Source organism: Colletotrichum orchidophilum (genome assembly GCF_001831195.1).
Source record: "Colletotrichum orchidophilum strain IMI 309357 chromosome Unknown Scaffold_70.1, whole genome shotgun sequence".
In the NCBI taxonomy this organism is placed as follows: domain Eukaryota; kingdom Fungi; phylum Ascomycota; class Sordariomycetes; order Glomerellales; family Glomerellaceae; genus Colletotrichum; species Colletotrichum orchidophilum.
In genome coordinates this window covers 225,152-238,781 of record NW_019173026.1, presented here as the reverse complement: position 1 = coordinate 238,781, position 13,630 = coordinate 225,152, and the positions used below count along the sequence as shown (strand labels likewise).

The 13,630-nt window shown below is 54.1% G+C and overlaps 5 protein-coding genes across 5 annotated transcripts; 4 read left to right on the top strand and 1 right to left on the bottom strand.

Moving 5' to 3' along the window:
- Window positions 1-2,870: 2,870 nt before the first annotated feature.
- CORC01_08339 (uncharacterized protein) lies at window positions 2,871-3,950 on the top strand (the record flags this gene model as incomplete). Its single annotated transcript, XM_022619971.1, has 2 exons — window positions 2,871-2,955; window positions 3,037-3,950. The coding sequence occupies 2 exons, from the start codon at window positions 2,871-2,873 to the stop codon at window positions 3,948-3,950; spliced, it is 999 nt and encodes a 332-aa protein (XP_022473575.1).
- Window positions 3,951-4,179: 229 nt separating this feature from the next.
- Window positions 4,180-4,527, top strand: CORC01_08338 (uncharacterized protein; the record flags this gene model as incomplete). The annotated part of the gene is made up of 1 exon (XM_022619970.1): window positions 4,180-4,527. The coding sequence occupies one exon, from the start codon at window positions 4,180-4,182 to the stop codon at window positions 4,525-4,527; it is 348 nt and encodes a 115-aa protein (XP_022473574.1).
- A 2,549-nt stretch (window positions 4,528-7,076) lies between these two features.
- On the top strand, window positions 7,077-8,721 carry CORC01_08337 (HypA protein; the record flags this gene model as incomplete). Its single annotated transcript, XM_022619969.1, has 5 exons — window positions 7,077-7,190; window positions 7,245-7,286; window positions 7,337-8,052; window positions 8,124-8,607; window positions 8,665-8,721. The coding sequence occupies 5 exons, from the start codon at window positions 7,077-7,079 to the stop codon at window positions 8,719-8,721; spliced, it is 1,413 nt and encodes a 470-aa protein (XP_022473573.1).
- Window positions 8,722-8,811: 90 nt separating this feature from the next.
- Window positions 8,812-11,617, bottom strand: CORC01_08336 (periodic tryptophan protein 2; the record flags this gene model as incomplete). Its single annotated transcript, XM_022619968.1, has 3 exons — window positions 8,812-11,365; window positions 11,425-11,537; window positions 11,600-11,617. 3 exons carry the CDS (start codon window positions 11,615-11,617, stop codon window positions 8,812-8,814), a joined length of 2,685 nt encoding a protein of 894 aa, XP_022473572.1.
- A 464-nt stretch (window positions 11,618-12,081) lies between these two features.
- On the top strand, window positions 12,082-13,423 carry CORC01_08335 (septin; the record flags this gene model as incomplete). Its single annotated transcript, XM_022619967.1, has 4 exons — window positions 12,082-12,186; window positions 12,254-12,416; window positions 12,476-12,786; window positions 12,845-13,423. The coding sequence occupies 4 exons, from the start codon at window positions 12,082-12,084 to the stop codon at window positions 13,421-13,423; spliced, it is 1,158 nt and encodes a 385-aa protein (XP_022473571.1).
- Window positions 13,424-13,630: the final 207 nt, after the last annotated feature.

Sequence of the window (13,630 nt, the reverse complement as noted above, 5' to 3'; positions counted from 1 at the left end):
TCACGGGAGTATCGAAGCGTTGATATTGTCGTTGGGACGGAGGAGCACCGGGGCCGGCCAGGCCGTGGGTTTGGTGCAAGGGAGGGACAGCGCTGCATTTGAGAGGAGTTGTATGGTCACGAGAGAGACAAAACAAAACACGACAGGGATCAAAACTGGGACTGCGCAAGCAATAATGGTCAAATTAGCTGGTTAACGATCGCGATAATGCGTTTGCACGGCATGCATGAGAAGGACTAACTTGACTAATTTCCACGTGAATTCGAGCTCTTATTCGGACCAATCTGCCAGAAATCGAAACTGGAAACTGCATCTTCCACATGGTACCTTAGGGGACGATCACAAGTGTTGTTAGTAGGCTTTTCCGCCCATCCGTTGTCGTCCACGGTCTATATATGTATCTTTGGCACAGACTCCCGCAGCTGACAGGTTGACTAGCCCGTAGAAACGTTGTCCGAGATCCTGTACCACGTGGGGACCGTCCTCATCCGGTCCGGTGTCAGGTGGATCCCCGATCGGAACTAGTCTTCGGCGGCTGCTATCCACTTTCTTCCGCGAACGCACCCGAGCTGGGCGACGGGTGCATTAGAGCTGTGTATCCGAAGCTATGTATGCTCGACCCTTTAATTTACTTTATTCCCCCCCCCAAAAAGTCAATTCGGTTTACCTTTTGAAAGGAAGAAAGGGAGGTTGTGCGTACATATAAAGCCAAATCAAAACCCCTCGCATATAATTCAAGGTACTAATAGTAAGGTGGAGGGATCTCAGATTCTTTCGACACCCCCCCCCACAATCTCTCTGGCCATAGGAAGAGCGTCTCCTAGCAACGGTACTGTGCTGGGATGATGCCGGTGATAGCTGAGGTGAACGACTTTCTTCATGGCAAATTTCTGGGGTCTGGGTTGCGGTGACATTCCGTCGGCTGGCTGGACTTTGCACACGCCGTTTGCTGTGTCTGGTCTGGTCTGTTGCCCCTCGGGGGAAGAAGACCTCAGGGGGAAGAAGATCTACTGACAAACCATCCTATTTTCACTGAGATTGGCAAATTTCCCGCTGTCGAGTGATTCGACTGCTTCACTTGTCCAGGACGCAAAGGTTGTCTGACAGACTACAACTTTGTGCGGTGACGGGTAATATGGCTTCGAGACGGCTTCATGTCTATCCGGCCACGGCAAACGAGCATTCCTGAATTTTCTACGTCTCACTGGTGCACGGAAACGATGGAAAGCTTTTTAACGGCAGTCTCGACACAAAATGAACACTAAAGTACGGACTAGATTTGAAAACATCGGCGGGGGTGACGAGAAGAAGGACCTCCGTAGTGGCTCGCTGTTTTTCATACATAAGTGGGACTAGAGGGGAAGAAAATAGAAGAAGATGAAGAAGAAAAAGCGCGTGTTGGGTGACTGAAAAACCGTTGGTGGGCGGCTAATGACATTTGAAAAGAAGACGCATGAATAACTAGTACAGCGGTTTCCTAGTCACAGAAGCGGGTACACGGGCAGTTGCCGCCTCTTAGCCTGGGTGAGTGGTGACACGAAAGCAAGAATGTGGATAGTTTGTGAAAGAAAAATTGACGATCTAGAAGCAACCATCTCGAAATTGCCATGCGAGTGGGGGACATCTTGAGGAGGGGTTGTTGTTATTGTTGTGGTTGTTATTACTCACTCTCTCTTTTTCAAAATTTTCGTTGATGTGAGCTTGGAAGATGGTTGTTCAGAGGTTCCCACTGCGGATGAGACCCCGCAAGGGGCCCAGGCACGTTGCTCTTGGGCTGGATGGTGAAGAAAGAGGAACGAACCTACGTGTAGGAGGGGGACCCCTGGATATTTTTCTTCTTCATGGTTGAGCGGGAGCAAACCATTTTCCCACCTTCCCATTTATATGCTGAGTAAGAGCCACCACGGCAGAATGAGGTACTGTTAGCGGCAAGCACGTCCTGACGGTTCTGGGCACGCGGGACCAAACGCTTGAATAACGTCCCGTCGATAATCTGTAGACATTCCCAATTGAGTTTGGGTCCTGAAGACTGACAGCGAACGAGGGGGAAAAAATTAACCATGCAAACGAAAGTTGACCGACGTGCAGTCCACGGACCCGCCAAACATGCTCCGTCTGGCACCAATTGGGATTCGTCTGGGATTCTGAAAAGTTCGAGATCAACAGGGACGTGGGGATGATCCAATGACATCAGTCACTGGCCGCCCAATGCACGAATGCGCAACAACTCAGTCACCCAGTCAAATACCGGTACCTTGGCAAAACCTGCAGCGTTTTCCCCATCCTTGGTGACTGGCGGCACAGGAACACCACGAGAGCAGGCATCCTGGGAGCTTGCGCGCCAGGTTCGAAATTTTCTTCATTTCCTCCCTCTCTGTATGCACCCGGTGGACAGCAGCACCTCTGATCGAGCCAGTCACCCGTCCCCTCCTCCTCCTGCTCATCCTCTCCCCCCACGTAGTCGGCACCACAGGTCCCTTTTTTTGTATCCTCTCGACAGATTTTTTCCCCCTCGTCCCATTCGTGGAGAGGGAAAAATAAACAAACAATGGAAGACTGAGTGTTCGTAACTACCTTGGATTTGATAAGCAGTCAAGGTTCGCACCTTGAATATTTAAGACAACTCCGCCCCTGTGCTGCCCACTCTTTGTGACCGCGCTTGCTCCTGAACAAATCCTTTTGCGACTCAGGCTATTTACAACCCCGCCAATTTCTTTTCAATCACTACCCCGCCACGAAGAAGTTGAAAAATCTCAGAGAGCCCCCTCCCTCCCTCTTGAGACTCACTCTTTCTACAACTTAATCACTCCTTTTCACTCTTCGTCACTTATTCTTCATTCTTCCACTCACACACAAACAACATTGCCAAAATGGTTGAAATGGTTGAGACCGGCGTCACCTACGAGCAGCTCGCCGACCTCGAGCGTGAGTTCGAGCTTGTTGAGAACGAAATCGGTACGTTTTTTTATTTATTTCGTTTTCATAGATGACACTTTATGCCAAGTTCGCTCTTCTCACACAGCTAACGCCCTCTAGTCCGCAAGCAGTACGAGCTCTCCAAGCCTCTGTACGAGAAGCGCGCCGCCGTCGTCTCCAAGATTCCCAACTTCTGGGCCCTGGTCTTTGAGCAGTCGCCCCCCGAGGTCGACGAGCACATCCAGCCCTCCGACGCCGCCTTGCTCCTCTCCTCCCTCAAGACCATCTCCGTCTCCCGCCCCGAGATTGAAAACGGCACCAACGGCGATCCCCGCTCCCTCACCATCCGCTTCGAGTTCAACGAGAACGAGTACTTTGAGGACGCCGTCGTCGAAAAGACCTTTTGGTACCGCCACTCGGCCACCTACACCGGCCTCGTCTCCGAGCCCGTCGACATCAAGTGGAAGGCCGGCAAGGACCTCACCGAGGGCCTCCTCTCCGCCGCCAAGAAGGTCTGGGACCAAGGTCCCATCACCCCCGGCAAGCTGACCCCCGAGGCCGACGCCCTCCGCAAGAAGGTCGAGGAGACCGCCATGGGCGGCGTCTCCTTCTTCTCCTTCTTTGGCTACGTCGGCAAGCGCATCTCCGCCGAGGAGAGCGCCGCCGCCCTCGCCAAGGAGATCAAGGAGTTTGAGGACCGCAAGGCCGGCAAGAAGGCCGCCGAGGAGGACGAGGAGGAGGACGACGAGGACGAGACCGAGTTCGAGCTCGAGATCTTCCCCGACGGTGACGACGTCGCCGTCGCCATCGCTACCGACTTGTGGCCCGAGGCGCTCCACTACTTTAGTAAGTTCCTCCGTGACGGTGCTGTCGCTGCCGATCAAGGACGAGACGGAGACTTACTCTCGATGATAGCCCAAGCCCAGGAGGCCGGCGAGATGTCGGATGCCGACTTTGAGTCCGACGACGAGGAGGATGAGGATGAGGAGATGGGCGACGCCGAGTCCACCCCCAACAAGAAGCTCAAGGCTTAAGATTGATGACCCCCCCCGACAACACCACTACACTACACCACACCACACCACACACACACAGCCCATGATGATGAACTTTCTTAATATTAGACAAAACCTGGTGATACCATGATCGAGTCCCCCCCCCCCTAACCAGAGAAAGGCAAGGGGGGCTCCGAATCCAAAAAAGTTTTCGTTTGTTCTACCATTATTCGTCCCTACCATTGATTGCGCCGTGACCCTTGCGTTCATGCCGGCGGCCGAGATGTCAGGACTTTCACTCGCCCAAGTGACAGAATCCAGACATCCCCTCCGCCCCCCCATCGTACCACCGCTTCACCACGTCCGGCGACTTGTACGACTGCGCCCGGACGTCGCCGTCCGCACAGCGCATCTCCATCATGGCGGAGACGCTCAGCCCGAGTTTCTAGGGGTTCGGCTCGGTCAACGACTTGGGAAATCCGAGTCTAGCCATCTGTCCCCGCCAATGGAGAGCATCTGGCGACCGCCGCCGGCCTTGAAGAAGACGAACCTGAGCAAGCTGAGGACGCAGACCTCGTCGGAGGAGCTGCTTGTTTGGATGCTGAGGCCGCGGTAAGAGGAATCTGAGTTACGTGTGAGCATTAGTTTCCCGCCTGAAAGATTAAGAGGTCGCGCCGCCCCAGATACTGAACGCGTTCGAGGATGGGTCGCGCCGCACGGCCTGCTTATTGAACTTGGGGTCGTCTTTGGGTGTGGATGTCATTGTCACGGTTGAGTTGGTCCACGATTGCTTCAAGCTGATGGAGAGTGTCGAGTTAACCAGAGGCTGCCTGGAATCATCCTCTTATGCTCATGCAAGTGTACAGGAAGCGTCCGAGTGACCGGCCCGAGACGGGTGATTGGCGGCCGTTCCGTTTTAATCATTGTATAGTCGGGATATATCGCCGCCATCTATGGATACATGATAAGGTATGATAGTTGCCACTAAAGTTAGAATGTTAAGCTCGGGTATGGACATAATCTAGAGCGTGTACGACGCACCTGAAGGGAAGAGTCTCTTCAGAAAATGAGACGTGGACGGGGCGCCATCGCTTGCTAGGAGCCTCTACCTTCCGAAGAGGCTCCAGCACTATACCGAGGTCATTAGCCACGACAATAGGAAGACCGTTGAGTGGCGAATCGACATCTAGGCAATTCGCACCAGACCTGGCCTCAGTGATTGAGCAAGACCTAGAAGGGCTGTTGTATTTCGAGAAGTCCGAACTGGACAGGGAAATTATTGTCTGAGGGAAAACTTGGCGTTTACTTGTGATTGTGAGAGGGAGCCCATCAGCTCGGAGAAACCTCATTCCAGCCGCTGCCTGTAGGCTTGCTTCTTCTGGTCCTACACGGTACCAAGATTCCCGGGACGACCAGGCTGGAGAGCTCTGTGGAAGCACTGGGTTCGCCTCGGAGCCATATACTACCTCACGGCGGGTAGTATTCGACGCTCATCGAATGGGAGGGTTCACCATAGGAACTGGCTGTGAATTTGGGTGCAGAGGGTAGCCTAGAAGAAAACTAATACCGCCGCGGCTGTGTCTCGATGCAACATATTGAATAATGGTAGTAGCGAAAAGTCGGCACGAGAGTGTCGTCGCGATCCTGTCATTTCGTGGCAGCCAATGGTAATGTGCTGAACGAAGGCTTATGCAGGGGTTGAAACAGCCGATTATACTGTATAGTTGCAAACTCACTCTTGTAGGCCTTGCGATGAAGGTTGCCAGATTACTATAGTCTGCAGGGTTCAGCCGCTCTCGTCAGTGGATGATCCGGACTGAAATAGAACGCATCAGATGGTGCCCTGGACTTTTGGGTCTGATAGAGGAGTTATAGATGGAGTCTTGGGACAGAAGATGGCATGGGGGTCATTTAAGCTTATTTTTAACAAGGAGTATCACCCTATCGGTTCCTTGCTCTTTCTTGGAGCTTTGGGGATGGAGTCATCCGCAGCACTCTCCGGTGTCAAATGGGGTCATCCAATATTGTGAGAGCTTTACCGCGTTTTACCAAACCTCTTTATCCATTCACCGAGCTCGAGGATGTCTAAGACGAGGCCACCAGTATCAAGTGTTATGTCAGATCACGGTTTTGCATCTTGTAGTACCAGACTGTGATCTCTTGACTAATAGAAACTGTTGGGTTTGTACAACAAGCACACCAAGTAGCCAGCCACTCTGGCACAAATTTCGATGCTTGGATCTTCGCACGTGGCCGAAAAGTTGCATTGCTTTGCGATTTTATCGCTCTTCGCCTCAAAGCCTCAAGACCGAAGGCGCATCTACCCTACCTGTGCAAAGGTCCACCTATAGTTGTATTACTAACATGGCACTGGTGATGGAACCTTGGGCTTCTGAATTTATCGTCCTGTGAGCCGATAAATGTGGATCCATCTTGCCGTTCCCGATTTTCCCGATTTTCCCGAAGCTCTCGGAGGTGGACTTACAGCTCAGCAGACACAGGGGCTCGGCCTTCGGTTAACGACTTCTCCGGGCCGGCAGAATACGATCACCGAATACCGAAAAAATAGTGGAGATATCGGCGGACAATCTCGGGTGTAGCAGCCCCTAACTCTCCGGCCCGTCTCTTTCGTTCCGCAATGGACCGGTGTTTGTCTGATATACTCCCGTTCGATAATCATAATTACAGCCCGTCGTTCTTGATTCTTGGCCGTCAGACGATGGTGGTTGATCGTCCAAACCGAATTTCCCCAGACGTTGCGATGACGTCAAAAGTCCGGGGAAATGGCTGCGGAGAGTTTAGGTGATGCGCACCACAGACCCTCCGTAGGGTGGCCGCGTGGGAACCACATCCACCCACACCTACCTTACCCGCATCTAGTCATCCTATGGGAACACATCCGATTCCCATCACCGCTCGCGCTCGCCCTTTCGCGTGTGCCTCCTTTGTAAGCGGACAGATGATCCCCGGTCCAGCGAGTTTGGTCCCCCCTGTCTTTGACACATACTACGGTTCAAACACGGTCTTTACACCTCAGGCAATGTCATGCGATGCTTGTCATTAAGTAAAATGAGATTATCACCCGCGGTTCCTAGGAGAATCTTAAAACACATCACACTTTGTGGAACCCGTACCTACTTATTCAACCAGATCAGAGCCATCAACATGGCGACGGCATACAAGATTAATGTCCCGGCGACAAACACCGGACTATGGAAATTCGATCAGACAGACGCCACGGCGAGCAAGGTGTCTGAACTACTACAGGAGGATCTCGAAGTATGGTCAAATTTGTGTATACGTCGCAGAGAGTTGTAAGCTAATGTTGCGTAGAAACACCATGTCTTCTTCAACAACGATGGCTTCCATAACCATGTGAGCTCTTCTATAACTAGATCGCGGCATAGTCATTAACATCGTCCAAGATCCCTCATCACGTCTTGGCCCTCTTCGGCACCGGCGCGGGCGCTGACGCCATCCAGATGGCGTACAAGGGAAACCAAGACTACCAGAGACCAGCCAAGAGCGCCCGTGACACCGTTACAGACGAGCTGCGCAGCTGGGAAAAAGCCAAAAATTACTTCGGGAAGGAGAAGCACTACCCAGACTTCCTTCGCTTCTTCCAGCGCGAGATCGAGAAGCTGGGCTGGGAAGCGGTGCTGAACGAGCACCTCTTCAAGGGCGACGAGCGCGCAGACGAACTGTTCCGGCGCATGTTCTCGGGCTTCATGCACCCCATCATCCAGCTCATGTACGGCGTCGAGTGGGAGCAGCCCGCCATCATAGCCGAGGCCCTGGCCCAGGCCGCGGTACACAGGAACCAGCTCAAGACATTTTTCGACGAGACGGAGAAGCGCGCCGCTGCCCAGACGACGCCGATGCCCCTGATCGCGGACCTTGTTGATGAGGTTCGTCAGAGCCAGAAGCTTGCGAAAGCCGCCGAGTTGAAGGAAGTGAACGCGATCTATCACGGGATCCTGAAGAGCGCGCCCGAGGAGTTGCTCCGGATCGCGAGCAAGGTCAAGGTGCGCCCCGAGGAGTTGGACGAGAGGACGGCCGAGATGTTTCACGCGACCTTCTACGTCGCCGGCGGCGCGGCTCTTCGACCGGGTAAGGAGGCAAAATGGGATTTCTTCTTAATGTGAGTGACCTTCTCTCCCTTCGGGGAGGGGGTTGTTGATGACGACAAACGGGGCTGAAAATGTGAAATAGCCACCACACGAACGCGGCGCCCATGTTCCTCAGCTTCAACTCCAAACCGTGGATCTCGACAGAGAACAAGGTGCGCATGCTGGAGCACAAGATCCGGCTGGATCTGGTACAGTATGCGTCGCGCGGGTGTCCGCCGCTGCGTGTGGAGGATATCAAGTCGTACAGGCCAAAGGATACAGATCAGGGCAAGAGCTTGGTCCCCAAGCTGACTGGTAAGGTGCCCTCTTCGACGCACTCAGAACTGTGGCTGACTGATGACACAGACCTCCTTCCAAGGTTCTATAATATCGCTGACGATGGCCACACCATCAAAGTGGTCAGATCCCTCGGGATTTGCCATGAGCTTTTATCAAAGTATGACGAGAAACCCTGGATCAGAATCAAGGGCGATGAGTGGCTCAACCTCACCTACATGTTGCTAGACGGCACAGAGCACGATGAGACAAGGTGGGCTCGCTCAGCGGGCTTCCCAGATGCGTGGAAGGTAAGAAGAAAACATCTACCATTGATGGAACATTCATGGTACTAACGTTATATTCAGGACATTCCTGCTCGCGATTGGCTAGCCGACGGCGATTGGAACACGTCGAGGTTGTAAGGGAGAAGATGCCGACGACCTGAGCGCAGGGGAAGCAATCGTTGGCGGCTTGACAAAACGGGGGTATACATTGTAATAACATCTATGTTTTTATTCTAGCCCAATCCACTCATCTCCATCGGAATCGCTCTGGCCTTCATCCGCGTCTCCAATCGCCAAAGTCTTGGCGGGGGCGTCGAACGCGGCCAGATCCAGCATTTTTACACCGCTCGTTTCCTTTTCGTTGGCCTGACCCAAGAGATAATCCACCATGTACACGTTATCGTCCGCGAGCCTCCTGATCTCGTCGCGCATCCTCGAGACGGCTCTCGCTACGATTCTCAGCTCGACGTCCACTTTACCCCTGTGCTGCGTGAGCCAGGCGCCGTGTTTGTCCACCAGCGCCTTTACCCAGAGGAGGCAGAACTCAATGTGCGGTGTCTCCTCCGTCTGGGCCGCGACGAAGCGCAGTAACCTGGGGACGTAGACGATGGGCGTTTCCTGGACGACCAGGGCGATGTCCGTGTGCGGTATTGAGAGGAAGACGCGCTTGATGAGGCCGGCTTCGTTGAGGCGGAAGGCCATAACCAAGGCCTTGAGGTAGTCCTTTTCGTTTTCCAGGACGGCGAGCGTGGACGCGGGAGTAATCTCCATGTTGAGATCAAAGGGGTCGAACTGCATGAGGTTGTCGAGGCTGTAGATGAGCAGGCCTTCCGTGGTGGCGGCGCAGAAAGCCGTGCCGGTGGGCGTGAATGCCACGCCCGAGACGCGGACCTCTGGCATCCTCTTCCTCGCGGAAGGGTCGCCGCGCTTGGAACCCGGAAGGGAGTCGTCTCTCCTGTTCTCGGGGTCCGAGGCCTCGCCCTGGTCGTCAATCAGACCACCAGGGCCGGCCTCAGTGAGGAGCTTGCTGTTGAGGAACTCTTGCGTTCCGGACAGAGACAGGTTGACGCTGACGGTGTACTTCTTCAGGAGAACCATTGTATGAACAGAGTACAGGCAGATGTACTTGCTGTTACCACCGGCAAGCAAGCAGCTTCCGTCTGTGCTGTATCGAATGGTGTTGAAGCTCTTTGTTCCCGCCACGTTGGCAGCCGTCCGCCGGTCGGTGAGCTTGCGTCCGCCAGAGACGTCACGACGACCATCCAGTCCAGACACCTGCTCGGCATCGGTGATGGACCAGAAAGAAAGCTGGCCATCCAAAGTCGAGATGGCCAGCTGCAACGAATCGGGGCGTACATCAATGTCGAGAATATCGGCCTGCAGCTGTAAAGGCTCGCTAGTCTGCGTTCTGCTGAAAATGGACCAAATTCTTGCGGTGCGGTCCCAACTGCCACTGACGAGGGAGTTGCCGTTTGGTGTGAAGGCCAGGGCCGACACGGGACCCTCGTGTCCGGTGAGCTGATCCAAAAGCTGTCCCGTTTGCACGGACCAGATGTGGATGTCAAAAGAGTCCAGAGATCCAGCTGCGACGACCTCACCGCTGGGGTCAACAGCCATGCATGACCATGACAACCTTGTTGGCGCCGTGAATGTGCGGAAGTTTCTGTATCTGATGAGATCCCAAGCTCTCACGGAGCCGTCCAGACTTGATGTGAATAGAACGTTGCCCTTCTTCGAGAACTCGCAGGCCGTCACACCACTCGTGTGCTCGGTAAAGGTAACGATGCAGAAACCTGATTCGGTATCCCAAACCTTGATCTTGCCGTCGTCGGCGATGGTGACGATGCGTTGTCCGTCGGGGGAGTAGACCAAATTGTTCATGGAGTCAAAGTGGCCTTGCTGCTTCAAGATGTACGACTCGGATTGCCACTCCCACACCAGCAGCTGCCCCAGCTTCGAAGCGCCAAAGGCCAGCCACTCTCCGCTCTTGTTGATCGTCACAAAGTCAATCTCGTTCTGGGAGATGTTCAGGGTGTGGATCATGTTGAAGTCGGGCAGTTCGTACAGACCGAATGTTCCGTTGGAAAACCCGGCGACGAGAAGGTTGGACTCTGGGTGGAAGGTCGCGCATCGGACATGCGCACTGTTTTGCATAAAGTAGTGTCGGTCGACGATCCTCCAGCGCATGTCGTCCTCGTCCTCGTCCACCATCTCGTCTTCGTCCTGAACCGGCTTTCCGACGTATTTCCAATCGAACACGGCGCCGTCTTTGCTGACGGTGTAAATGGTTTCCTGGTCATCAGAAAACCAGGCCCCCACCACCGCTTGCTTGTGTCCTGAGAGCACTGTCGGCACGAACCCCTCCTCTCGATCGAGACTCCATATTCTCGCGGTCAAGTCCTTTGAGGTACTGAGGAAGAATCGCGAGTCGCTGGACCACTCGATGCTGCGCACTTCGTCAAAATGTTGTGTGTGGGTGTGGTGTTTCACAAATGGAGCGAACTCGAGCTCTCCTTCGGCGTTCGCATCTGGTGTGGACGGCACATGCCAGACCTCGATCTTGCGGCCCAGACCGACAACAAAATGGCGTCCGGAAGGGGAAAAGGAGAGGGCGGTGACGGAAGAGCGGAATGAAAATCGGTAGATGGGGATTCGGCGGAGGACGTTGGTCAGAATGGCCTGGCCATCCTCGTCAATGGACAGCAGCAGGTTTCCTCGAGGAGTGAGGCCGATTCGCGAGATGTTTTTCCGGTGCGCAAAGGGCAGGGTATGGGATTTGTTGCTAATCAAAAATCAGCACGGAGACATCCAAGTTGCGCCAATTCTCGAGGCAGGACATACTTCACAAGGTCGAAGACAGTGACCCTGTTGCCCACGGGCGAGAACAAATGGGTGCCATCTGGGCTGAAGAGCAGGTTGCCCTGGCAGTATACCGTGCCGAGCAAATTGGAAAACTAGAGTTTGAAAACCGGGTTAGAATCGCATGCGAGGTACGGAAAATAACAGCTTTACTTACCTTGAAATCGGTCTTCATTGTCAATTGGCACCCATTTCCTCACCTTGAAGCAACTGAAATTCTCTCCAAGATTTTCTTATCGATTGAAGGCCGCTCTGTAACTTTTTGGCGGGGTCGGGGAATCATTCATCCTAATTCCCGTGCTCTAGTCCTCTCCAGGCTAGACAAACTGTTGGTGAAAGTGCCAGGGGGTAAGAGGGGAGTGATTGGCAGGAAAAGGGGGTCTTAATTAGTCCCCTGCGACTTGCCCAATGAATGTGCACCACCCAACCCCAGAAGGCCAGAAGGGAAATTTGGAGGTGGCACCTTTTGATTCCCCTGAAGCACAAGCTCAAACCTCCCCAACTCAACCATCAACACGCCCACACCGCAACCACATCACGAAAACAGTCGCGCGTTCAATTGCGAAATTTGCGGCCAACGACCCTTTCATAGGCATAAATAACGAGTTCTGAGCTGTTCAGTCGTCAATACCACCCAAAATGGCCCCCGCCGCCGCCGAGAGCGCTTCACCGATTGGTATCGCCAACCTCCCTAATCAGCGACACAAGATTGTCGCCAAGCGAGGTGCTGCCTTCACTATTATGGTATGTCCATTCTCGTGTGACGGAGTACATGATACTCCAGGCAGGGGAATGCTGACAAAATTATTAGGTTGCGGGCGAGTCTGGCCTGGGAAAGACGACCTTCATCAACACACTGTTCTCCACGACCATCAAGAACTATGCCGACCACAAGCGCCGTCACCAGAAGCAGGTCGACAAGACCGTCGAGATCGAGATCACCAAGGCTGAGTTGGAGGAGAAGTTTTTCAAGGGTATGGCTCCTGCGTGCCAACGCCCAATGTGTCGATCGTACGATTAACACGACTTACAGTTCGCCTGACCGTTATCGACACCCCCGGCTTCGGCGACTATGTCAACAACCGCGATTCCTGGATGCCCATCATCGAGTTCCTCGACGACCAGCACGAGTCCTACATGCTCCAGGAGCAGCAGCCTCGCCGCCAGGACAAGATCGACCTCCGTGTCCACACCTGCTTGTACTTCATTCGCCCCACCGGTCACACCCTGAAGCCCCTGGACATCGAGGTTATGAAGAGACTCTGCTCGAGAGTGAACCTGATCCCGGTCATCGCCAAGGCTGATACCCTTAGCCCTGCGGACCTGGCCAAGTTCAAGGCTCGCGTAAGTTAGAATCGACTTGGTTGTGAAGAGGAAACAGACTGACCGTTTGGTGCTACAGATCCGCGCCGTCATCGAGGCCCAGAGCATCAAGATCTACCAGCCCCCCGTCGAGGAGGATGACGAGCCCGCTGCTCAGCACGCCCGCAGCTTGATGGCTGCGATGCCCTTCGCCGTCATCGGTTCCGAGAAGGATGTCAAGACCGGTGACGGCCGCATCGTCAAGGGTCGCCAGTACTCTTGGGGTGTTGCTGAGGTCGAGAACGAGGACCACTGCGATTTCAAGAAGCTGCGATCGATCCTCATCCGCACCCACATGCTCGACCTCATCCACACCACCGAGGAGCTTCACTACGAGGCCTACCGCGCCCAACAAATGGAGACCCGCAAGTTCGGCGAGGCCCGTCCTCGGAAGCTCGACAACCCCAAGTTCAAGGAGGAAGAGGAGGCGCTCCGCAAGCGCTTTACCGAGCAGGTCAAGATCGAGGAGCAGCGCTTCCGCCAGTGGGAGCAGAAGCTCATTGCTGAGCGTGACCGCCTCAACAAGGATCTCGAGCAGACCCACGCCCAGATCAAGCAGCTGGAGACCGAACTGGAGCAGATGCAGGGAAGCGCCGTCCGCAGCCACGGTCGCCGCTAAGGGCATTCGAACATGAGAGGTTCCCCTCGATTTTTGAGCGGTTTATTCCTGGGCAATTGGTGCTTGCTGGATTCTCGACACTTACCTTTTATTTCTTCTATTCGGGGATCGAAAGCACCGACCCACAGGAACATCATCTTCTTGACCCGTCATCATGGATATGCTAGCTTCTAGCTCGTCACAATGGGTTCGACGACTCATTGGCTG